This window comes from Rhipicephalus sanguineus, chromosome 6 (assembly GCF_013339695.2).
Source record: "Rhipicephalus sanguineus isolate Rsan-2018 chromosome 6, BIME_Rsan_1.4, whole genome shotgun sequence".
Classification (NCBI taxonomy): domain Eukaryota; kingdom Metazoa; phylum Arthropoda; class Arachnida; order Ixodida; family Ixodidae; genus Rhipicephalus; species Rhipicephalus sanguineus.
In genome coordinates, this window is record NC_051181.1 from 37,035,395 (window position 1) to 37,061,723 (window position 26,329).

Genomic DNA, 26,329 nt, shown 5'->3' on the forward strand with positions numbered 1-26,329 from the left:
CATAGCCACCCGTCGCGCCATGACATCGCAAGACTCTAAAATGCTGCGGGCTACATGCACATTGGTACAAATAGAACGACCCTTTATGCCCCACGTCTGATGTGGTCCTACGAGCAGCTTGACAACGCTTTGTAATCGTTTGCCTAGAACTTTTGTATATATTTTATAGTCTACGTTTGTAAGAGTTATTGGGCTGAAGCTCCTACTGACATTAGTTTGTCTGGATTATCTGTCTTCGGTATTAGGACCATATGAGCAGATAGAAAGGAGGGAGGCAACGCTTTGTTTTCGTAAGCCTCACTGATGACCTCGTGCAAACTCGGACTAATCTCTTCAATAAACGTTTTGTAAAAGGCGGCCCCTAATCCATCGGGTCCAGGAGTTTTCCTTACGGCCAGTTCCTTAATAGCGTTTCTCACTTCGTTCACACTTATCGGCAGCTCCATTCGCGTTTTGACTTCATTTTCAAGCTTTTGCATTAAATTAATGATCGAAGCTTTAGAACCAGCTGCATGGTTCGTTTTATTCATGAATTACTCACTGTAGTATTCTACAAATGCATCTTCGATATTGCACTTTTCACACGTCACTTCATTGTGATAATGAATCTGGCGTGTTTCATTTTGGACTGAATATCTTATTTCGTCGCACAGCGCTTGCTTGCTGGGCGTTTCACCCATCCATATCTTTTCAGCTCGTGCTCTTATCATTGCTGCTTTGTACTTCTCTGCTGCGATAAGTTCAAGCTTGTTTTTTACCTCGCGTATTTCTTTTGTATATAAGCCGGGATTTGCACTTTCCATGCACATAAGATAATTGAGCTGACATTGAAGTTCTTTCTCTTTAATCTTTTCTTTCTGATAAAGTATGCTTCCCCTTTCAATCGCAGTCATTTTGACCGCGTTTTTAAAGTTTTCCCACTCCGCTATCCATCCGTGTGTTTTTGTCGATACCATGTCTTCGATTATTTGTTTTACATTTGTGTAAATGTTTCGTCTTCTAAGAGTTTCACGTTGAACTTCCATAGTTCCCAGTTGAACCGGCTCTTTTTTAAATTGGTTGCAAGTGTGGCTGTTACAAGGCTATGGTCACTAAAAGATACGCGTTTAACTTCGAAGTTAACACACTATTTGGCAAGAGAGACCGTAGCGTATATCCTATCCAGCCTAGCACAGCTTCCGCGTTGGTAATGCGTGAAAGTGGGACGGCCTACTTTTGAAAGTAGGTATCCTAAATCTTCCATGTAATATTCTTCGAGCAGCGAGATTAGTAGTCGCTCACTTTCATCTCGTGCAGGCACACTTCTAGCTCTATCTTCAGCCATGCAAACACAGTTAAAATCACCGAGCATGATAAGGCATTTTTCACATTTCAGAAATTGTTCTACTCTTTCAAACAATACAACACGCTCATTATCAGTGTTTGGGGCATAAATACAAATAACACGCCATTCCTTTCCAGAATGCAAAAAGTCAAGCACAGTCAAGCGCCCCTCCTCTGACGCTACAACTTTTTCACTTTCAATGCCTACGTTGTTTCTTATATAAATTGCGCAGCCCCCGGATGTACCTTTTGCGTTGCTCACACAAACATTATAGTGTCTTCGAAAAGTTTCCACCATACGATCCGTGTGCTCCTCACTTTCAATCTTGGTTTCTTGCACAGCTGCCAGATCTAAGTTATTTTCGAGAAAGAGGCGATTAATTTTACTTTGACGCTTCTTGGCTGCTAGTCCACGTACATTCCAAGTGGCGATTCGTAAGGACACGGCAAGCTTTCCGTTCTTAATTTGTGAGGAGTACTTAGATCGCACAGCGTTTACCTCGGAGCGCAGAGATGTATAAGAGGGTTCACCGTGCTGCGGCAATTCACAGTCGGCATCATCCAGCTGCCCCGTGTCTTCCCTCTCAACAGATGTCCGGTGGCTGGACTCCGCAGCAGCGTCTAAACGTCTTTGCTTTAGAGGAGGCATGTCGCCGGCTTGCACAAGGGAAGCGAGGCCCCGCCTTTAGCTCGGCAGTTTCGCCTCTGGTCGTCCATCAGGAGGAATGTTCGGTTTCGGCTTGAACGACATTCGTCGCATTAGAGCCGATTTAGGTGGCGGAGTGCCGCCGCTTGCATCATTAGGAAGGTCCGAGTCTTCGAAGGTTTCGTTATGCCCTCGTTTGGCGGACATCGATGCGATGCATTCCATGGCTTCACTCTCATCTTTGGAAAGGTCGCACGGCGCAGCCGCTTCTACAACACGATTTTCGGTCGTGTTATATTGGGGTGCCTCACTTTTTGGTTCTGCTGACGTTTCTTTCGACTTCTTTTGGTCGCTCGCTATCAACACCTGTTTCACGGTCGTACTGGGGGCCGTTTCCGGCTTTTTGGGTTTCTCCGGCGCCATCGCTGCTGCTTCTTCTGCTTCAGCTTCGTCCATGAAATTTTCAGAAGCATCTTTGCTTTTCGCGGGTCCCGTTATGTTTGCATACGTAGGCACACACTGGACTTCGTCGTGGCCAAACCGTCGGCACCGCTGGCATCGAGGGATCCGGCAGTCACGGCGGATGTGACCTTTTCCTTAGCAGCGCAAACAAAGAGGGGCCTTTCCAGGAATTACGACGAGAGCAAGTTCTCCGGCGACACGTACTTGGTGGGGAACGTCTTCAATTGTGACCCCTGTCTTTAGCTTCAGGCTCACCGTGTTGTCGAACCTTTCTCTGACACACCCGACACGCGCCAGCGTTCCCTATTCACTTCTGTGACTTCGCCATACGGCTCGAAGGCCACACGTGTATCCTCATTAGTTACATTGTGGAGCACCCAGTGTATATTCACTCGAACCTCCTGGTTGTTTGGGTCTACCACCAGGCACTTCCTGTTTTTCACATTAATATGTCCGGCAGCTAACAACTTTCGCATACCTTCACGACTTTTGAACGTCACGGCCCACACATGATTCACTTGAAATGCACCTAAAGCTTCCACCTCAGGTAGAAATTCCAATTGAGCGAGGGCATCCCTGTAGTCTTCGACTCGGTACGGTCTCGCTTGTAGGTCACCGTGCAAAAATACTGTGTTCAAAACAATACGACCTTTCGGCAGATGCGGCAGCAGTACTTGTTAATCCTGGTTATCTTCCATAGCGTCCCTGTTTCCGCGGCTAAACTGTGCCGCAAGCACTGGCTCGTTCGAGCCCATGAAAACACGTCCGTCACCCGTGGCGGCCGGAAGTGGAATTCCGTTGCGCCACCGAGTTACGGCAGACTGCCAATGTTTCAGACTTGCCGGGTTCTCCAAAAGGGCATTGATCAGAAGGCGCGAACAATGGTGATTTATTATGAACTCCAAGCGATTGTATATACAGGGATACCGAAAAGGTACATTTCATAATTGGGGCAGAGACCATCATCGTAGTCGTAATTTTCCTACTAAATGAAAAGAAAACTATTTTGACCCAGACGCGATTCGAACACGCAACCTTCTGATCTGGAGTCAGACGCGCTACCGTTGCGCCACCGAGTCCTTTTTTTTTATTTATTACCGGCTTGGCAAAACTTACAAATACAAGGAATATATATTAGTAGGGCATATAAATGGCGATAAAAGTACCTGCCTCATGCTGGCTGACACAGAGTTAAAAGCGCTTCAAGTTTACAAGTTCATTCAATACATTCATCCAGGGTGGTTCATCTTGTTGCAAGCTATACAATTCTTTCATATAACACATGCTTTCAATGAAGTGCTCCCTTACTGGCCTAGGATTCAGTTCCATGTGCCTCACATCCATTCTGCTTTTCCAAAGCAGTGTAAGGAAAGCAGCATGACCATGTCATACGGTACAGTGTCCTCATTTAATGTTGGCAGAAAACGAATACCGAACGGTGTGATCGGCAGGTCCTTCTTTAGAGTCCTTTGTAAAATATCCCAATGAAAAACTGCGTCCCAGCATTCTATGAATGCATGTTCCACTATCTCAGGCTTATTGCATAATGAACAGTTTGCGCCACCGAGTCACGGCAGACTGCCAATGTTTCAGACTCGCCGGGTTCTCCAAAAGGGCATTGATCAGCAGGCGCGAACAATGGTGTTTTATTATGAACTTCAAGCGATTGTACATACAGGGATACCGAAAAGGTGCATTTATTAATTGGGGCAGAGACCATCGTCGTAGTCGTAATTTTCCTACTAAATGGAAAAAAAAACAATTTTGACCCGGACGTGATTCGAACACGCAACCTCCTGATCTGGAGTCAGACGCGCTACCGTTGCGCCACCGAGTCACGGCAGACTGCCAATGTTTCAGGCTCGCCAGGTTCTCCAAAAGGGCATTGATCAGAAGGCGCGAACAATGGTGATTTATTATGAACTCCAAGCGATTGTTTTTTTTATTTTTATTACCTGGCTTTGGTACAAGCACATTACACAGACAACATTGTTATAAATCTACCCTATGTACACTCTACATGAGGACACAAATATCAACCGGCAAAGTGCTGGTATCGTCAGGTTAAAATTCAGACAGAGTGACAAGCGGCTCTACTCTTGAGAGCCACTCTGATGGTTCCGGTGCCATTTTGTGAACCTCAATAAACCAGTGCACACTCTCTCTGAAATAAGCTCGGGCAGGCCGCGCATCCTTGTCAAGATGCTGACCTGCCATTCTCGAGCGCCACAAAGAGTGGAGACCCATTAGCATTATTGCATCAAATGGAACGCCATCTTCGTTCTCTACATTCAAAAAAATTCGGCAGATCCCACGTACCGTGGGAGTCGATGTTATGCGAAGCATGCGGCGGGTAGGTGACTGTGGCGTAACTTTTTTTACTGAGCGACAAGTTACAAAGTGACACTCAAGATATGTTTAAATTTTATACGCACACATATATATGTTGAAGAGCCGCATATGTGTCCCGAGAACGCACGCACGTTTCACGAACACGTGCGCATGTGTGGAAGAAGTTCTTGAGTTCTTGAACAAGCGAGTCCAAAGGAAAATCTTTCTTAATAGCTCTCTGCAGCACATCCCAAAAATAAACTCCCTCCCAACAATGTAAGAAAACATGATCTATTGTTTCAGGTGACTTACAAATTATACAATGCGTGCCCCAGAGCAAGAAGCAGCCCTTTTCCGCCAAAAATGTTTTAACTGGTAAGGTTCCTGAATGCAGCTGAAAGAAAAATGTTTTGGTACACGCTTGTACATGCATCTTTTTTACCCTCTTTAAAACCTTGCTGCCTGGGCCTCCACTGTACAATGACCGGTACAGCGGCACTGGAAAAACAATGTCACATAAGGTAAAATAAAGTTCTTTTCGCGTCACATTGAATTGATACTCTCGTGAAAAACTTACATATAGAAATCTGACACTGGACACTATTTCTTTGTAAAAACCACCGATCCATCTCAAACTATCTTCGGTGGACACAACAAATTCAGGGAGCGATCTACCCAGTCGTAATTGACAGAGTGTGCGGAGGAACGGATCTGTCACGTCTCTAAAGAACAAAAAACGGTTGACCAGCTGGCGTAAAAAGAGGTGACCCAATCCGAGTCCCCCGTCTTTGACCCGCCGAAACAAGTTGGTACGGCTGCAGCGTTCCCATTCAGAAACCCAGACAAACGTGGCAAATATTCTGTGAAATTTCTGGACATTCTTTCGTGTGCAGTGCAGCACTTGCATCACGTACCAGAGCTTGCTGATAAAAAACAGGTTGCAAACGGTGGCTCGAGCAAAGATCGATAATGAAGCTCCTTTCCATTTCTCCGCTTTCTCCTGCGTATCTTTCACCTGCTCTTTCCAGTAGTTGTCGCTTTCGCGATAACAATCGAGCGGAACTCCCAAGTACTTGCCCGGGGTCGTAGCCCAAGGCACATTAGCGAAGTGCTCCGGCTTCGATGGCCACGATCCATGCCAGAGCCCAAGGCTCTTGGACCAGTTCACGCCACTCCCCGTAGCCTTGCTGAACTCACGCACTGTTTCGACGGCCTGTGTTATACTATTCCGATCCCTTGTGAAAATAGCAATGTCATCTGCATATGCTAACAGCTTCACTTCGACTGCTTGCAACTGGAAACCAAGGATGATATTGTTAATTATTACTTTCGCGCACAGAGTTTTTATATAAATACAAAATAACAGAGGGCTTAGGGGGCAACCCTGACAAACCGAACGCTGTACGTTAATGGGGGCCCCCAGACTCTTATTCACAATCAACCTCGTCGTGCAGTTTCGGTACGCCAGGGCCACTCCCTCACAGATAACAGAACCAAGGTTAACATGGTTTAAAACAGCAAACAAAATTCTGTGATCAACACAGTCGAAAGCTTTTTCAATGTCAATCTGTAAAATAGCGACCCGATCATCAGAGTAATCACAGCACTCGAGAATGCTTCGCGCTTTATGAATATTCAGAACAATGGATCGCCCTTTAATACCACATGTTTGGTGAGGCCCGACGATGTCCTTTATCGCTGTCTGCAGTCTGCGAGCCAATACTTTCATGTAGATTTTGTACTCTACATTCGTTAGGGCTATGGGTCGATATGCTGATACAGATCTGAGTTTGCATACATCCTCGGTTTTAGGTATGAGAACGGTATGGGATGACCTGTATGACGGAGGCAACGTATTTAATTTATATGCTTCATTAAATATCACTGTCAGGATAGGGCTTATGTCGTGTTTGAATACTTTATAAAACGCGGCAGTGAATCCGTCCGGTCCAGGCGACTTTCCAGGGTTTAACTTGTCTATGGCGTCCTCAACTTCAGTAACTGTTATTTCACGCTCCAAACTCTCTTTTCTTCATCGTCCAGACGGGGTAATACGGGCAGAAATTCATCCTTGAAATGTTGAGAGTCTATGTCGTGCCTTGAAAACAGCTGCCAATAATGTTCAGTAAATGCTCTCGTGATAGCCTCTGTATCAGTTGATACGCGCCACCGAGTCATGACAGACTTCCAATGTTTGAGTCTCGCCAGGTTCTCCAAAAGGACATTGATCAGCAGGCGCGAACAACGGTGATTTATTATGAACTACAAGTGATTGTATATACAGGGATACCGAAAAGGTACTTCTCTTAATTGGAGTAGAGGCCATTGTCGCAGTCGTCATTTCCGTATAAAGAATAAAAAAAGCAATTTTGACCCGGACGTGATTCGAACACGCAACCTTCTGAGCTGGAGTCAGACGCGCTACCGTTGCGTCACCGAGTTTTTTTTTCTTTATTGCCACCCTTGCACATAACAGATATTTACAAGCACTTCGTAACCAGTCTAAAAACACCAGCCTGGCTGCGACTGGTTTTATTTAAAAGCGCTTCATTGCAGCCAACTCATCTAATAATGACACCCATTCGGGTTGTTCGTCCCTAGAATTGTACACATATCTCATGTATACAATGCTTTCTGTGAACTATTCATGCGCAGATCGGGCATCTTTATCTACATGGCACACAGCCATTCTTGTTCGCCACACGCTGTGAAGCACAAGCAACATAAACATGTCATAAGACACACCATCTTGATTTTCTGTAGCCAAAAATCTAATACCGTATGGCGTGATTGGCAAGTGCTTTTTCAAAGTGCACTGCAAAATGTCTCTCACAGCGTCCCAACAGTCAAGAAAAATGTGGTTGATAGTCTCGGGTTTTCTGCAGATAAGGCAATCTACCGACCACCGGGACGGAGAAACCCTTCTCTTGTAGCCAATGTTTTACTGGCAGTGTTTCGCTGTGCAGCTGGAAGAAGAATGTCATTGCGCTTGCACGTACGGTCATCATTTTTACCCTCTTAAATACGTCACGCTCATGGCCAACACGATATATCGCTCTGTGGATGGGCTGAGGTAAACATAAATCTCTGTAGAGACGCTTTCTCGTTATATCAGATAAGTAGTCCGTTGAAAACCGCACCTTCAATATTCCATATGCCATCACTACTTCTCTTAAATATCCACGCAGGTTACATTTTACAGACACATTTGATACCACATAATCAGGAATCCTATTACACAGTACAATTTGCATAAACTTTCGCAGAAAAGGGTTACATTTGTCACGTAAAAAAGTAAATCTTGACACTATTTGCTTCAGAAACAGATGAGGCAATCCTAGACCACCATTTTTGGAAGAATGAAATAAGTTTGTCCGGCTAGTACGCTCCCATACCGACCCCCAAACAAAAACTGCTAAGACTCTATGCAATGCTTGCACATTTGTTCTTGTCATGAAGAGGAACTGCAGGACATACCATACTTTACAAATAATGAACCAATTACATGCAGTCGCTCTAGAAAACATATAAAGTTCCCTACCGTGCAAGCTTTGAGTCTTTTCACGCGTACGTTCACATATCTCCTTCCAATAATCATTTGTGTCTCTGTAATGCTGCAGGGGGACACCAAGGTACTTAGTTGGTACGATTGACCATCTCATATTTGCATAGTTTTGCGGGGCGGTCTCCCAAGATCCGTGCCACAAGCCTAGGCATTTATCCCAGTTTACTGCACTACCTGTGAACTTGCAAAACGAGACCACATCACGTATCACTTCACTGACACTTTCTTTGTCCCGACAAAACACAGCAATGTCATCTGCATATGTTAACATTTTGACTTCGATTTCCATTAGTTGATACCCCCTTATTCTATCGTTCCCAATAATCTTCATACAGAAAGGTTCCATGTATATTGCTAATAATAAAGCTGAGATGGGATCACCCCGCCGCACGCCATTTCTCGCTTGAAAGCTTTCAGTAACATGCCCATTAACCACAATACGCGTAAAGCACTTTCTATGAGCCATTTTTACCCATTCTAATATTACAGACCTTACATTAACATATTCTAGTACCGAAAATAATATGTCATGGTTTACACGATCGAAGGCTTTTTCCATATCTAATTGTATCACTGCCACTCTGCTCTCGAACACATCACAACCCTCCAACACACTCCTTGCTACATGAACATTGGTGTTTATTGTGCGTTCTTTTATTCCACAAGTTTAATTTGGTCCAACTAATGATTTTGTCACCATCTGCATCCTGCTGGCGAGAACCTTCATGAACACTTTATAATCTACATTGGTTCAGCTGATCGGTCGATAAGACTTCACGGACAATAATTTTATAGGGTCTTCGGTCTTCGGTATTAGTAGTACGTGCGTCTTTCGAAATGAAGACGGAAGCTACTTTAATCTTAAAGCCTCTGTGTAAACACGATGTAAGGCTACAGATATTACGCTTCTAAATGTCTTATACATTGCTGCTCCCATTCCATCGGGTCCAGGTGCTTTGCCAACAGACAACTCGTCGATAGCTTTTTCTATCTCGGAAATATTTATCGGCCTTTATAATTGTTCTCTTTCGCTATCGGAAAGCTTTGGTATTAAACGCAGAAACTCAGTCCCAAACCCTTTATCAGCTTTCACTTCTTGACCAAGCAAGCCATGAAAGTATTCAACGAATGCCCGCTCAATAGCTTCGCCTTCTCGTGCAATTCCCCCATTAGTTGTTATCGCTTTAATTTCGTTGCGCTTGGCGTACCTCTTTTCGTCTCCTAGAGCACGTTTTGTAGGCGTTTCGCCAAGAAATAGCTTTTCTGCACGCGCTCCTATCATCACCCCTCTGTATTTTTCAATGTCTATGCCTCCAATTGATTCTTTAACTGCCTTATTTCTTTTGTGTACTTTCCAAGTATTTTACTTTCTAGACTCAGTGCGAAGTCTAAGTGACATTGCAATTCTTTTTTTTTTCTTTTTCACTTCTATACAGCACACTCGATCTTTCAATGGCCCTCATCTTTGTTATTTCCTTAAATCGCTACCAGGCTTCGATTTCATTTACTTGGGGCTCAGCTAACATTTTGTTAATGCTGTCCTGTACACCTTCTACAAACAATTCGTCTTTTAAAATTTTATCATTTAATTTCCATACGTCCCAGTTAAAGCTCGTCCTCTTTTGTTTACGCCCTATAGTGAACATCACTAAGCTATGGTCACTGAAGGATACACTTTTTACTTCATAATTCGAACATATTCGGATTAAGCCTATTGACACACACATAGGCTCTGTCAAGCCTTGCATGGCTTTCGTGCTGAAAGTGTGTATAGTGCTCCCCTGAAGATAGTACGACACCGAAATCTTCAAGATTACACTCTTGTACAATTGTGCAGAGTAGCATTGCACTTTGATCTTTTACAGTTGCTTTTTTTACTCTGTCTTGAGGGTTACAAACACAATTAAAATCTCCAAGCATAATGACAGTCCTGTCGCATCTAACAAAAGACTTCAGACTCTCAAAAAAAGCTTTACGTTCACCCTCTTCGTTGGGCGCGTGCACACAGACAACACGCCAGTTTTCTTATTATATGTAAAATCACATACTATAAATTTCCCAGTACTAGACACAATTACAGTCCCTTCTACTGTACCAAGAGAATTTCTAAGTAGTAGTGCACAACCAGCAGGCATTCCAACAGCATGAGACACACATACATTGTACCGCGCTCTAAATGGAGAGACCATGCGGTCGGTCTGATCTTGACTTTCTACTTTCGTTTCCTGAATGGCCACAACATCGAGATCATTTTCAAGCATCAATCGACTTAATTGATACTGCCGTCGTCTAGCAGCAAGGCCCCTAACGTTGAGAGTAGCAACTCTTAATTATGTCTCGACGTTCATAGCCATTAGGTCATAACTGGCCATCCCGGCCGCATGACCCTCACCTCTGGAACTCTTTTATCACCATCAGGTCCACGGTTCCATGTAGCCTCACAGGCCCCCGTGCTTTTGGTCGTCAAAGTAAAGCGCCGCGTATCATTCCCGCAGCACTTAAGGCACACATCATTAGTGTGCTCCATTTGTTGAGGTCCGATGCCGGGTCAATAACTTGTATCTATTGGTCCGAACCCCCGCCTTACGGGGGCTGTTGATTTGACGGCGACCCCGTTGATGGCATCTGCTGCTGTTGTAACTGCTGCTGCTGATGATGACTTGTCTGTCGCTGCTGAAGAGTCTGCTGCTTCGGCAGTGGTTGCTGTTGCTGTGTCTGCACTTGATGAACTGTCTGCTTCTGCTGAGCCTGTTCTTGCTGCTGTTGGAGTTGGGTCGGCGGCTGGGTCTCGGCTATACGACGTTCACTTAGGGCGTTAGGTGCCGGTCTTCGTCGCACAATAATCGCCTTAGCCGGTGGTTCCTCGGAAGCTTTCATTACATTCACCTTCTTCCCTTCCGCCTCCTCCCTTGTCCTCTTGTTAGTGCTAGACGTGTCCATGTTTTCTGGTATTTCTTCCTTCGTCTCAGGCATCGTTGCACCTTGAGTACTCCTCCTAGGTTGGGCTTTATTCGCAGGTCCTTTGTCTTTGCTACCAGTTGAAGCAGCACTCAGGGGACGTGAAGAAAGGGGCGTTAACCTGGGTGTTGATTCCTCCCGACGTCCTCCAGTGAGCTCTTCTGCCTCGACCTCGTCCATGTGGTGCTCAGATAGTTCTTCGCTCCCCAAGGGCTCGGCTACACTTGCGTATGTCCTCGAATACCCGCTCTCGTCATGCTCAAAACGCCGACACACTGTGCAACGCGGGGCCCGACACTTTCAACTAATATGGCCTGTGCCTCGGCAACGCAGGCATAGCGGTGCTCTTCCCGCTACGACAACGAGCGTGAGGTCTCCTGCAATCCGTAACTGATGTGGGAGGTCGTCTACCGTGAGGCCCAGTTTGAGTTTGAGGCTCACCGCACGTGTCGATGAACCTTTGTCCGTGCAGCCATACACGCGCCAGCGTTCTCGCACTATTTCATTAACCTTGCCATAAGGTGTCAACGCTGCTCGCACGTCGTCATCAGGAATGTTATACAGTAGCCAATGAATCTTCAGTCTCGTATCTTGGTGGCTTGGGTCTATAGCGATACAGCGCTGGTTCTTCACCACTATGTCACCAGCAGCAAGCATTTTCTTCTTGCCCTCAGCGCTCTTGAATGTGATCGTCCAAACATGATTCATTTGGTACGCCCCCAAGGCAGCCACCTCGAGGAGCAAAGCCAAGCGAATAAGTGCGTCCCTGAAATCCTCGAAGCGGTACGGCCGCGCCCTGATATCGGCGTGCAAAAACACAGTATGCAGCGTTGCATCACCTGATGGCAGTCGGGGCAAAATAATCTGATATTCCTGTGACGATTCGTCCGTGTTCCTGGTACCGCGGCCCTGCTGGGCCGTTGATGCCGCTCCGATATCGTCGGAGCTCATTCCGCCCACGTCCGTACACTACGGTGACCGGAAGTGGAATCTTGCGCCACCGAGTCACGACAGACTGCCAATGTTTGAGATTCGCCGGGTACTACAAAAGAACATTGATCAGCAGGAGCGAACAATGGTGATTTATTATGAACTCCCAGCGATTGTATAATCAGGGATACCGAAACGGTACTTCTCTTAATTGGAGTAGAGGCCATTGTCGTAGTCGTCATTTTCGTATAAAAGAAAAACAACTCTGACCCGGACGTGATTCGAACACGCAACCTTCTGATCTGGAGTCAGACGCGCTACCGTTGCGCCACCGAGTCACGACCGACTGCCAATGTTTGAGAATCGCCGGGTTCTCCAAGCCTCTGCTTTTTGCCAAAATGCTCTTTGCGTTCAATTTCGAGAATTCACACATCGCTTTTCGAATTCAGCAGGCATCAAAGTGTCCTTATACGCTCCATATTAATTTTTTTATGTTTTTCAGCTTCCCTTTAAGGAACTTGAGGCAGAGAGTACCCTCGTACACCCCGTTTACCCCATACTCGGGATTCGTTAGCACGTGTTTCTTAGCCAGTGGCCAGACCCATCTGAGGTCCTCACATCAAGTCTCTCGCAAGTCTGTTTGGATCTGCGTGACGAGAACGACCACTCAACTAGTGTCGCAGACCTTCGTGGACACTACGCTGCAGTCGCTGAAAAGTGGAGACAAACAGTTGAAAGGAATCTCTGCAATGTTCTCCAGTACACCAGTGAATCGTTTTGGTAACAGTGTTTAAATTGTGAATCCAAATGTAGAGTATGAGCTACTCCGCGCATTCGAAACCTATGTGCCGATTTTTAAGTTAGTGCTTCTTGAAGCTGACAACATGAGCCAGCTCGTGAGTGATTTTTCGAAGTATCAGAGCTATGAAATTAGTAAAAATTTTCAGCCCCTGTGGCTTTGAGAGCTCACACTATCTAACGGCTGCAGTGCTTTCTCGCTGCGCGTTGAGTCTGCTGGCACTGCCTGCTTTTAGTGCAAACGTTGAAAGGGCATTTTCAAAGCTTACAATCATCAATAGAAAGCAGCGCGCTTGCGTCAATGGAACCAACACTGTAAAATATGATGGCGTCTATTACAACGAGCTTCATGGTTGCAGTACGCACAAACGTAGGTGTTTCGTACTCAAGTATTTGTAAATGTGTGTAAACGTATTTGTGCGTTCAAACATTTCATACAACTAGAGCGCGCTTCGTGTGTTCTGGTGTTCTCGTGTTTCATTCATTTCATAAATTTTGGAGTATTGATAATTATGCAACATTAAACACCGAATTTCGGAGAAGTGGGGATTTACGAGGAATAAGCTGCGGTAAACGCCGAATTTCTTCCCGAAAAATAAACTCCGAAAAACACTTAGGACTGTGCAGCGCTCACAAAAAATGACAAGGGACGGAAGAAGCGCACAGGACAGCACTTGTCCTGCGTGCTGCTTCTGTCACCTGTCCCTTTTTGTGAGCGCGGCACAGTCCTAAGTATGAATCAACACCAACTCGCTCAATTTTCTATTCCGAAAAACACCCTCCGAATTTCCAGAAAAATAAACTCCGAAAACACGGAGCCCTCTATCTGACTCTATTCTTGACACTGAACCTGTAGGAGGCTTACAAAGTAACGGAGAAACACACACGTCAAAGCGGCCTAGATGGCCACAAAACGTAGTCAGTTACCTCGGTTCGATGACCCGAGCACTTTCTAAAAGCTCGTAAAATATAATCTAAAATATAATTGCGATAAACAGTGATGTGTACTTTGTTTTTGTTTAAGTTTTTTATTGATTTAGAAAATACTGCGGTCACTGAAGACACGGCAGGTGGGGAACATTACAATAAACAAATATGCAAACATCGACAAAATTTAAAGGAATAATCAAATTGGCAAGAATACAAAATGGATGATACAACAAAAATATCAAAAATATAGAAAATTATATATAAGAATAAACAATGGCAAAAATGAAGTGATGTATTAATATACACATACGTACAGACAAATATATGCACATGGAAACGCCTCAGGTATTACAAATACTGAGCACTAACAATCGGAAGAAGTGATATTGCATGAAGGCAGAGTATAAACATTATAATAAGCACTAGAAGTACAGAGAAGGTGCACTTACGTCACGGTTGGGATACTCCGAGCAGCGCTTTCTCGAAGTCATCAGATGAAACGACATCAGGTGGTAAGCTATTCCGCTGAATAATCGTTCGGGGAAAGAAGGAATAATCAAAGATGTTAGTCCAAGTGGTGTGTGGGAGCAGGTTATGCATATGACGATGCCTAGATGCGCGAGGAGAAAATGGTTGTAAGTATTTATGGGCAGGAATATTGAGCTTACCATTATAAATGGAATGCAAACATTTCAGGCGTGCGATTCTGCGGCACAACCTTGCACAACCTTGCACGGTACTTAGTCTTAAAACCATTTCATATTCATTTTAAACCGAGACATTGGTCCTTGTGAGGTGAGCATTCATAGAATGACAGAAGATTGATGGACGCCGACCAAGGTAAAAAATTACACCATCTCCCACTAAAGGGAACCATGTGGGGATGCGAAGCAGCGCATGGGTCGACCTAAAGTTCCGTTCATCACGGGCACCTTGCCCGATGTTAACGCGTCCTTGCATGTGGAGCCCACCATGAATTAACTGTAGTTGCTGTTGCTGTTACTCGTCCCGAACTCTTGTTGGAGCACGCCACGCGGGTTCATCGCGTGTCTGCAGAATCTCGTTTCCCGACGCCATCACGTGATTGCTGAGAGAGTGTAAGGGGGGAGAGGCCACAGCGCCTTACCCAGCCCCTTACACAGGCTCGAACGCGCTAGCGCGTGCCAGCGCGTTTTGACTATGATACAACGCGTTGGTTCATCGCGCGTCTGCAAAATCTCATTCCCCGACGCCCGTGATTGCTGAGAGAGTGTAAGGGGGAGAGGTCACAGCGTCGTACCCAGCCACTTACACAGGCCCGAACGCGCTAGCGCGTGCCAGCACACATGGTTTTGTCTGCGTTACGTGATGCTAGGGCAGCATACGGCAGCCCGGGCCTCTAAAATGCTCTGCACGTATCATCATCAAGGCGGTCGAAGAACAAGAGGAAGAAGACTTCTCTGTGGCGAAAGCGCGCGCTCACATGGCTATGCTAGGTGGTAAAAAGCGGACGGTCGCCAATGGAACTACGGACACAGCCCCGAGCAAAAGCTACTTCGCATCTAAAAATGTTTACGCACGTTTCGGCTCGCACACGGGAGCCTTGTTCACAATGAAGAACGAAACACGAAGGCATTTAGGTTATATTCGGTTTAGTACATGGCGTAATGTGCGGCCGTATATCGGATTAAGATTTCCATCGTTACGATTCAAACTGCGTGCCGTTGCCTAGATATGCGGCGACTGAAGATGAAGCTACGAGCTTAGATTTATTTCTCTTGGAGTGACGCAGGCGCTGTCTCAGCCTATCTGGTGACCCGTGAGTCAGCATGTCCTGCAAAGGCGCTGGATGCCACGTGATGCTTGTTGACATCGTTCCGATGCTCCCCGAGTCTTCTTTCCAGATTGCCGCTCTCTGCGATGTACTTGAATACCTACCGAAAAATGACGCAGCATTTGTGCTCTCAAGAGTTTAGCTCACCCCAGCCATCTTCCACGTCCATCATCCCACGCGTTGTGGGAAACGGTTTCATGCAATCATCATCCCACGCGTTGTGGGAATCGGTTTCATGCGAAGCAGTCAGCGGGTACTTCTATGCTGTATTTTATGGTTATGAGCCAAGCGTTACGAGGTGGATCCGCGCGTTTTTGTAAGTGTAGCAACTGTGTGCACATCGTGGCACGTCGACAACACTGGCGTTTAAAGGGTAACTTATGGTGTAGCGTCATGTCAGCCCTCACGTTAGAGTACATACGTCAGTATTATCGAAACTAAGTGCACTTTATGGTGCAATTATGTGAATATCATACGTAACTTTCGTTAATGTATTCCTCCGGGCTCGAGCAATGCTTCAATATAGCTTGCCGAATCATAGGAATACAAATGTAATGTTTATTAGACTGCTATAAAAGCGGATCCAACACTGCAACCACATACGTTAATCTGATATGACGCGTGTATCGAAGGAGTACATATGTAGTGTTTCTTGCTTTCTTGTAAAATTAGATAGCCAGTACCACGATCACAATTGACGTTGCACCTACATTACACCTGCATAGGCTGTTCTTCCATACCAGTTTCAAGGCCTGGCGTGGCTATGTGTTAAAATACCTCGTTGCCACGCAGAATGCTCGGGTTCGATTCCTGCTGGGATCCTAATTTTTATTCTTTCCCATCGTCGGATCATCGCTGCCGATGTCGCTTTTTCTTGACGCTCTCGCATTTACATTACCAATGTCTGTTCTCGCCGTTCCTGGGTAGATATAAATTGTCAATCACCTGTGGCGCATACCCGTACGCCGCGGCCCGTGGTAAAGGGGTATGTGCCACACGTGTCTGGAGGAAAGGGTTTGACGACGTACGCGACAGGATTTTCAGGTTATTCAAGTCACGACCCGACAGTCATATTCGTCAAATCCTCTTACCCTCCCATGCTAATTTTGGTCTACACCAAGTTGAGGCGTCGCTCATGAGAGCACCCAGACGTAGGCGGCTACACTCTTAGCAAACGACCGCTTAAAACAACGCATATAAGGCGCAAAGTAGGTCAAATTTTCGACGCTTATAAATGGCTCTCTAAGCGGCCTACTTATACGGCTCTTTCATGCGGCCCTTCTTTATACGGCCTCTGGCTAAGCGGCTCTTTCTTATGCGGCCTAAGTTTATGCGGCTGTTCCATATGCGAGGCCATCTCGTTGCCAGAAGGCCGTTTAAAAGTGACCGCTTAAAGTAACGCATACCGTCGATTTGGTTAAGCGGTATTTCAGGTCAAATCTGTCCGGCTTATATACGGCTCAATATGCGGTCGAAATATATGCGGTACTTTTCGCAAATTTTTAGAAAAAAAAAAGAAATTGTTCTACATTGTAGTTGATCGTGCAGTGTTCCTCCTTTTTTTTTCTTTTGTTCTTTTCAGCCTTCCAACTCATGAATATGCATTTACACATCACAAGAACACTGCACAGAGAGTCACAAACCATAGCAACACACACACACTCCACCACGGGGATTTGAACCCAGGCCAACCGCGTGACAAGCAGACATTGTAACCGCTACGCCACCGCACCACACGATCTGGGTGGACTTCCGCGGCTTTATATATGCACTTCACGTTATCTTAGACGATTTTGCGATCGGCTACAACGCTATAATTGCGCATCCCGCACGGAGACAGAGATGAACAATGAACGATGCGTTTCCGAGTGCATTTCCATTTGCCGGCATCATACAGCAGCAAAACGTGCCCTGTGGTGCAACCAGCCGCCAAAGAAAAGTTTTCTGCGATGTTTGACGCAGTACAGGCGGTGGAAGTCAGCTGATCTCATCTCTACTTGGCGAAGTACAGTCTCCCACGTCCTTCGCGAGCATCGCGTTGATGTCGGTGCGTTTATGCGGACAGTATTATGTAGAGGTTCATCTCAGAGAATCGGATTAAAACACATAATCGCTTATTCGCGCAACAGATGGGTTTGGTGTAGTGCAGCGCGTACGAGGCGACGGACCAGCTTTCAGAACGGGCGCGCTCATTTCTCTCCCGAGTATAGCATAGACGATGAAGAAACGTTGTTGTTGAGTCGAAAGAACAACAAGCCTTCGCAGGAAAAGAATGCAGTCTCCCGAGCTCGAGGCTGACGGCGCCGACGAGCGATGCCGTGGAATTGTCATGCTGGGGAGGACGGCGGGTCTCAGGTTGTTCGTTCTCGTGGTTCGTTCGTTGTTGACAGTTGGAAGTGATGCCCCGTTGGCTTCCACAAACGATGAAACGTAGTGCATGACTGGCGCGGAAAGAGCACGCATGAAATCGCTTGCATCACCCGTTAGAACATTTGTTTCCTGCCAAGCGTCGCATCAAAAGAAGCTAGCAATGCTTGAAATCGAATGAAGTCACAATATTATCCAGCTTTCAAGGATAAAACCATGCTATTTCTTCAAAAGTCAGAAGTGGCCTGAAGGATTCAGAAGGATCATGTGAACATTTATACTGAATAATGCAAAGATTAACTTGAAGCATTCTAATATTTAACAGGCGCTGTTAAAGCTAAATAACAACTCCAAATTAAATATGCACTTGTTTTGCACCTTGAAGGTTCATGAACGTTAAGCTCTATAACATGCCTCAGTTGACCGCATATCAGCGCCTAAGAGCGATCTGGTGGAGGCCCTGTGTTGGGGAACATGGCAGGTTGAAGGTTGTTTTCGTATTCCACCCATTGTCGACGAGTGAAAGTGATTCTTTCCTTGGCTACGAGATGTGATCGGAGCGACAAGGGCCAGTATTACTTCACTCCACGTCATCCAGTCAAGTATGCTTTGAGCTTAACGACGCTTTAACGTATAAACTAGCAAAATGCTAGAAGTGGCTGAACTCGGGCAGTAATCTTGACTTCTAGGAATAAATGTTCACCTGTCTTAAAAATGTGCAGTCAGTAGCATCCTGCTTGATTCGGATCATGGGACGCGACATGCAAACGTATAATACTAAATAGTAGATATAGAGGAACAATTCTTATACTCAGTAGGTGTCATAATTGCAAATAACAGCTGCAGATAAAAAGCACGCTTTCACACTAATAGCACACCCATAAATGTTGAGCTTTACAACAGGGGCGTAGCCAGAAATTTTTTTCGGGGGGGGTTCAACCATACTTGATGTATGTTCGTGCGTGTGTTTGTATGTGTGCGTGTATATATACGCAAGCAAAATTGAAAAATTTCGGGGGGGGTTTGAACCCCCCCAACCCCCCCCTTGGGTACGCCCCTGCTTTACAAGTCCCAGTCAACCTCCCTCATGTTCGATACCAGGGGCGTAGCCAGAAATTTTTTTCAGGGTGGGGGGGGGGGGGGAGTCATCCATGCTTTATGCATATTTGTGCATGCGTTTGCATGTCTGTGTGTATATATATGCAAGCAAAATTGAAAATTTTCGGGGGGGGGGGGGGTGAGTTGAATGCCCCCCAACCCCCCCCCCCCTTTGGCTATGCCCCTGTTCCATACCAGGTAGCTTTACGTGCACCTTTATTTAAATCTAAGCTGTCATGCAACATCCTTAGCTTTGGCTGGTACAGCAGCTAATACAAACTGTGCTTGAGAATTCAAGATTTATTGCCAGTACCAACACTAGCTATACACAATAACATTCTGTAGTAGTTCAAACGCAAGTGTTGCAGCTTTTTTTCAGAATTAGCAGCTCATATAGCGCTCACATAAGCATGCAGACATACACGTCTAAATGTGCAGCTATTATTCTTTTTTACGAAGAACTGCGCGAAATAAACTGGCACAAGGAGACGCACGGACAAGCGTCTTCCTTGTGCCAGTTTATTTCGCGCAGTTCTTTGTAGTCATGAATTACCAACTTGCCCAGCGATCAATTCTTCGATATTATCCTCTACATGCAGCCCACTTCCATGGCAGTTACCACGGCACACCATCTGTCAGACATCGTGCCACATGAAGCGTATTCGCATATAGTACTAGACTTGTCCTTCACTAAATGTTGAGACCTGAAATGTATTTGTTCTTTTTCTGGCATCATTTCTAAACATGACCTTTCCCTTGCAGTGTTGTGACATATCTTTGCAGTAAGTTAGGCACTGTGTCCAAATCCATCACTGTGCCAGCCTGGCACTTAATTATGTATGCATGGGTCCCTTATTTCCATTCTGTGCTCAAAGCCCTTTCCTTCACCCATTACTGTAGAACTGTGGAATTTAGGTGTTTCATCTGGCAACGCTAATTGTTGTTAGATTTTGTGCCATTTCTTCGAGTACCCATGCCAGTATTTAGTGCATTAAGTGAATGAAGGAACATGTTGTGTTGCTGTGCAGCTGCACACTCAGCAGAACAATGAGATGCAGAGCCATGAGAGAAAATATAGAGAACATTGTCACGGTACAACGCAAACACATGACAGTGAAAAGTTCTACAAGAGTAGGACAGCTTGTTGACACAAAAAATGGCAGGCACAAACATGTCTAACAAGACAGAAACTTGGGCTAGTTGGTTGTCCTTCATGATGAACCAGCAGCACAACCACACACGGACAGAGGAAAGGTACACGAAACACAGCACTCTGTTGTGTGCCTTCTTTCCTATGTCCGTGTGTGGTTGCACTGCCGATTCACCATGAATGACAAACATGATGTTTTCGGCAAAATCCCGAAGACCCACTAGATGTTGACGTTCACTGATGTCCCCATTGTCTTTCTCGCCTGCAGAGCACACGCGTCAATACATATACAATAGGATGCATCGTAAGGGTTCTTCACCTATATGCTCTATTGTTGGAGTAATAGGGCATTGTGTGAACTAAATAATCAATGTAATAATAAAATCACCCTAAAATATATGCCATATTCCTTATTGCTCAATTCTCAACCTCCACGTATTCCACTTCAGCAACTGTGAACATAATGGCCCCCTAAAGGATCTCGGCAGTAGTTTCTCTGAAGTAGTTTTCAAAGCTGTTATTGGATTAGATTAAGCTAACTGAATCTCATGAACTTATCCTTTCAAAACAAATAAGGGGGCAGTCCACTTGTTATTTTCTAGCAAGCTACTTAGCACTTTGGCCTTGAACGTGTGCACTTTCCTTGCACTTGTGTCCCAAAAGCAGTCAGTGGCCTATCGGCTATCAGTAAAAATTTTCTTTATGAACAGCCTTACAAGTTCAGTAATGCAGCATTGTAATGGATGTATCATTCTGACATATAGTTTATGCATTCAAAACTCTTCAGTTGCAATTCCTAACCAGTTTCTCCATCAGTAATGACCACAATTGCTATGCGACTCTCGGTGCCATCATCTGCATGCATGGATTGATGCATTCTGCAATGCTTTAATCATGCATCTTATCACTGGCCCTGTGATCTCACAAGTCACCTGTGTCCTTCTCTAGACAGTAACAGCTATAAATATTTTGCATAACTTAACTAGTCTTTTTTCCAAACAGCATGACTTACCTCTATTTGCACAGTCAGTAAGCCTGAACACACAGTGCACACTTTTGTAAATTGACATATTTTATTTTCAATTACAAACAAAACTGAGCAACAATGTATACACCAATAGAGCGTTTGTAAACTAATAAGTGAATCTTACACTTTTACAGAAACAAGGTAAAAAAACAACTGCGAAAGAGGTGATCAAATAATTGAACAGAACGATTGTTGTTTTTCTATGCTTTAGGGGTTTCAGGCCTTCTCATCTGACCAGAATTGATAATGACCTAGCTTGAGTTTCAGCACGCCTATACGTAGGAAACACTCTACTTTATTGCAGAGTGCACGTCAATACATACATAGAAAATTGCACCACATAAATGGCAGGAGCTACCTAAATGCCTTCACTTATAATAACTTTACTTGAACACAATAAGATAACACAGGATTGACTAGAGTAACAAAGAAGTATTGAAAGTAAGTGGGCCTTGATCGACGCCATATATGTAGCCTTGGAAACAGACGAAGGGGTTGAGGTGTGCTTCCTGCCTGTTTCTGGCACTTAATTTGCAAGATATGAGTAGAATACACAGTGAAAAAAATTCTGTTCTATATCATGAGCTGTGTAGTGCACGTAGGTACTATGATTTATCACAAATGTATGACTAAACTAGATACCCTCTATATTAGTAGGCCTGAAGTTTGAGGACGCAGCTTTTCTGTAGGTAGTGGCTAATAAAATTTCAAAGCATAGGTATCAGCTGTGCATGAACGACAAGTGATATGCTAATATAATGCCCTAATAAATAGGACTTTTCATAGTACATGCATCAGAAATAATATGATGACTGTGTATGTTATACTTCGAGGAAAACTACAAAATGAACAATGAATATGTATATATGAACACACACACACATACACACACACACACACACACACACATACAGTTATTATTGCACATGATGTCTGCCACAGATTCCAATGCTAGTGTACCTGCTACTCAGGTATTCTCAAAAGAAAGAGCATTGAAAAGTGCATGGACATAAAACGAACTTAAATGTCTCTAAAGTTTGTGAAAATTCAGCTAGCCAGCAGCCTTATCTACCCAGCCTAACAATGTAACAAAAAACACAAACAAAATAAAACTGCACGAAAAAGAACATAAGTTAGGCGGCGTCCTTGAGCTTATCGAGAATCTTCAGCAGATTACTGCTTGCCCAGCAACGTGGAAAACTCTCTTCCTTGTGGAGTAAACTTTGAATTAGTCCCAATGTTTGGGCGAAAGCAGAGGGGTAGGTAACATCCTTTATGTTATGTATGGTCAAACACCAGAAAAGTGCCTTCTCAAGGTGCAGTCATCTTTCAGGGTAACACGCTCGTCCTCAGCACAAAAAATAAGCTTTGTTGCCGTGCTCCAAACAATCATGGGCCCTGGCAACCCATGGACATCTGCAAGATACTGGAAAAAAGTAATAAAAACTAATATATGTTTTATGTTCTGCACAGCACATCTTTATACAAAAAGCTAACAATTCAGAGGTAGTGGATGGATGAATGCCAGCACTAAAATATTACAAGCTTTATATGCAAAACCGTGCATAAATTGAGATTTTTATGGGCGTGGTTTATGCCACAGTAAATAATGCAGTTTCAGCAACCCCGATAGACAGCTATAGGTGCAACTGCTTGAAATTTTGCTAATGCATTTAAAGCAGCCACAGGTACAATGTCAGATCTCACAAGTGTATAAGCAAGCGTTTCTTTGTGTTTTGCACGCAATGTTCATATATCATATATCTGTTCCATGAAAATGGGTAAAAACAGCAGCCAAATGAGTGTACTGAGACCACAAGTTATGGAAAGCAGAGCCTTGGCTTGCTTCAATAGTAGGCTGAAGCCACCTCTCAGTGATGACATATCATAGGTGGTGACAGATGGCATGTGTGTTGGGTATGTCCTTTTGCACTAAACTTGAGTGCTGTAGTGTCACGCTCACAGGGCAAACCTGGAAATACCTGGTTTCTGTTTCTGTTAGGAAATGGAAGAACCACAGGACAATCAAAAAGGCCCGAATGGATTGCCTACATTGACTTACATGATTGCTTATGTGTGTACGCCTTTGTGCATACAGATGTACTTGAACTATCTTAAACTATTTTAAACAAAGGAATTGATTGGACCCTATTCAATGGCAGAAAAGGAACTCTGCTACAAACAAGGTGGACGTAGCGACAGAGTCCACATTGAAAAAACTAAAGGCCATGTCCACACTAGGATACACAGCAGTTCCCAGTCATCACGTAAGGTGGCTACGCATGTAAGGTGGCTACACATAGGCTAATATCAATATTCTTTGCAGCACCAAGGAAACAAACTTCAATCTACATGGATGTTCTAATACTGAAATTTGACATATAATCTTTCGTTGAGTGAATGATACAAATTACACTCAAAGTCAATGTCAGAGTACTTTAGCAGACTCAAAGGGCCCACTTTGTGTACACAGATGCATGCAGTGAATGGTGCTGTTGTATATAGACTAATATCACAACTTTGCAGGTCATTTCGGCTGTCAATGCACACGTCTGAGAGTGGTGCAACCACCTGCTTATTGAATATTGTCTTTCTTTCATTGAAATTAAAGCTCTTTTGCAGAAAAACATTCTTGTATTCAAAAGTATTTTGTGTTTGGATACAGCATAATTGGGCGTAAAATTACCCTGAATATCTCCTTTAAACGTGGTCTTGACAAACATATGTATTTGTTGTCTGGTCAGACATAGAATAGCTTTTTTTTTTATTTCATATGCTGCGCCGAAAATTGCTGCATAATTGTGACAAAATTGTCGTGCGAAAGAAAATTCTTCAATGGAATGAGTTAGCTATAGACTTAATTGTAATTTATCAACTCTCCACCAGAAACAAATATCTAAGTTTTATCTGTTGCAGTACCTTAACGCAGATAAATAGTTACATTGTTTACGAACGTTTTACGATAGTCATGCAAGTACAATACTGATTCCGTTTTTGAGCAATATATGAGAGATAGATCCGCTTCAGGTGCACAATTGCAGATGCTGCTTGATATCGTTCTTCATTCGCGAACCACATAATAGTGAGCAACAGTGTTTCGCTTTCTGACAATTTGCGACCTTCATGCATTTCGAAGAAAAGGTCCGAGCAAGAGGCTCTTCCGATGCGCGTTTCACAGATCTATAGAAACTCGTTAGGAGCGGTGCTTTGTTTCTAACAGCACAACACAAGATTGGGAGCATCGAAATAAACTCACGCAGTCGTGCATGGTTCACGGGGCAGTGCCCGCAGTAGGAGCACCAGGTAACTTGATGTGGCACGCCTGGTTCCCCTGGCTGGCGGCTGTACGCGAGCAATCTGATGCACTCACACTCACATCGCACTGACGCACTTTGCACTCACGTGCCATCATAACTGCACGCTCCTCTCTGAATGCCTTTGACGTCGGTCGAGGTATACATCCCACGCAGCACGGCCTGATCGGCACCGCCGAAACGTTGAAGCACGCCAAGACGATCGCGGGACCGAATTCTCAACGAAAATAGAGAGACCACGCAAGGATCGGGCGCAAAAGAGACGGACACCGCTCGACGCGCACGGGAGAGAGAACTGTAGGGGGGATAAGTCAGCAGCGTGAGCAGGGAGAGAACGCGATCAAAGGTGAAAACTTCCTTCGCACGTTGAGTTTGTAGACGTCGCGGGTAAACAGAAACAAAGGCACGTCTACAATACGAACTTGTATACTTTAAACAAAAACGGTGCGAGGCGAACGAGGCAGCATGAGGCGACTGACGTAACTCGGCACGGCCGCTGCGTTTCCAACGCACGTGCTTCGCACGAAATCAGATATGATTGCCAAGCTCAGGGAGGCGCTGGCTGTATTGGCTGTTTGCTGTATCTCGAGTTCACCGGCCGCATCCGGCGCCAACACAGGAAACACTACACAACGCCAACGTGGACTTCGAGCCTTGAGCACGCTCGCTCGGCCCTCTCTCGCTTCTCGCCGCGGCGCCGATCTCAATTTCCCGCATAAAACAGCGGGCCCTGTATAAGCGTTGCGTCCGCTCTAGAAATTTTAGCGTCAGTAAACCGCGGGCTCCATATAAGCGTTGCGTCCGCTCGCGGCCGCATATAGCGGGCCCAGCCCGTCACCGCAGAATTTGTCACGATTAATGGCGATTGAAGGGCCGCTTATATGGAGTACCTTGTGGTGGAATAAAAATGGGCCGCTTATGTGCCGGACGTTATACGGGACTTGAATAAGAGTGTAGATAGATAGATAGATAGATAGATAGATAGATAGATAGATAGATAGATAGATAGATAGATAGATAGATAGATAGATAGATAGATAGATAGATAGATAGATAGATAGATAGATAGATAGAAACGCTGAAAGTGTCAAAGGTTCGCCACGAAATGCTTCGCATTTAAAATGACGCAGCATTTGTGCTCTCAAGAGTTTAGCTCATCCCAACCATCCTGAAGGGAGAGTACTGACACTTTTTGGACACCGTTAAAATCGACACGAATGCAGTCGGCATTGTTTGCCACGGTTCCAGCCATTTCGTGCTGCACGAACTCGGCACCACCTCACGAGTAGGTGCGGGAATTCTTGAACTAGCCTTGCACGACGACTTCACTTTTTCGAACCGAATACCGCGGTGCCGATGCCGCCGTGTTCAACTCGTGAGACGGATGCCAAAGTGCAGCGCCATCGTGAACTCGTGGCACAAAGTGCAGGTGAAACGGAATTGTCGCTGGCGCTGGCGCTGTCTCGGCAGACATCAGCAAACGGCCCGCTTACTTCGCGTTGAGATGACGAAAAGCACGAAAACCGCTTCGCTCCCTGGAGCGGCCGTATTCCCATACACCAGCGTTTTGAAGAGTTACGCGAGATCGCATCCAAAAGAGGTAGCTGCTCGCCTTAC

General features: G+C 45.0%; 1 protein-coding gene and 4 non-coding genes across 5 annotated transcripts; all 5 read right to left on the minus strand.

Moving 5' to 3' along the window:
• Nucleotides 1-3,438: 3,438 nt before the first annotated feature.
• On the minus strand, nt 3,439-3,510 carry Trnaw-cca (transfer RNA tryptophan (anticodon CCA)). The gene has a single exon. It is a non-coding gene; the product is annotated as a tRNA-Trp (tRNA).
• A 686-nt stretch (nt 3,511-4,196) lies between these two features.
• Nucleotides 4,197-4,268, minus strand: Trnaw-cca (transfer RNA tryptophan (anticodon CCA)). The gene has a single exon. It is a non-coding gene; the product is annotated as a tRNA-Trp (tRNA).
• A 2,864-nt stretch (nt 4,269-7,132) lies between these two features.
• On the minus strand, nt 7,133-7,204 carry Trnaw-cca (transfer RNA tryptophan (anticodon CCA)). Its single transcript has one exon. It is a non-coding gene; the product is annotated as a tRNA-Trp (tRNA).
• Nucleotides 7,205-10,910: 3,706 nt separating this feature from the next.
• LOC119397202 (putative mediator of RNA polymerase II transcription subunit 21) lies at nt 10,911-11,300 on the minus strand. Its single transcript, XM_037664641.1, has one exon. The coding sequence runs from the start codon at nt 11,298-11,300 to the stop codon at nt 10,911-10,913; it is 390 nt and encodes a 129-aa protein (XP_037520569.1).
• A 1,181-nt stretch (nt 11,301-12,481) lies between these two features.
• Nucleotides 12,482-12,553, minus strand: Trnaw-cca (transfer RNA tryptophan (anticodon CCA)). Its single transcript has one exon. It is a non-coding gene; the product is annotated as a tRNA-Trp (tRNA).
• Nucleotides 12,554-26,329: the final 13,776 nt, after the last annotated feature.

What these genes read in the sequence shown, in the direction of transcription:
- LOC119397202 (XM_037664641.1), bottom strand. Translation starts at nt 11,300, where the DNA reads ATGCCTGAGACGAAGGAAGAAATACCAGAAAACATGGACACGTCTAGC.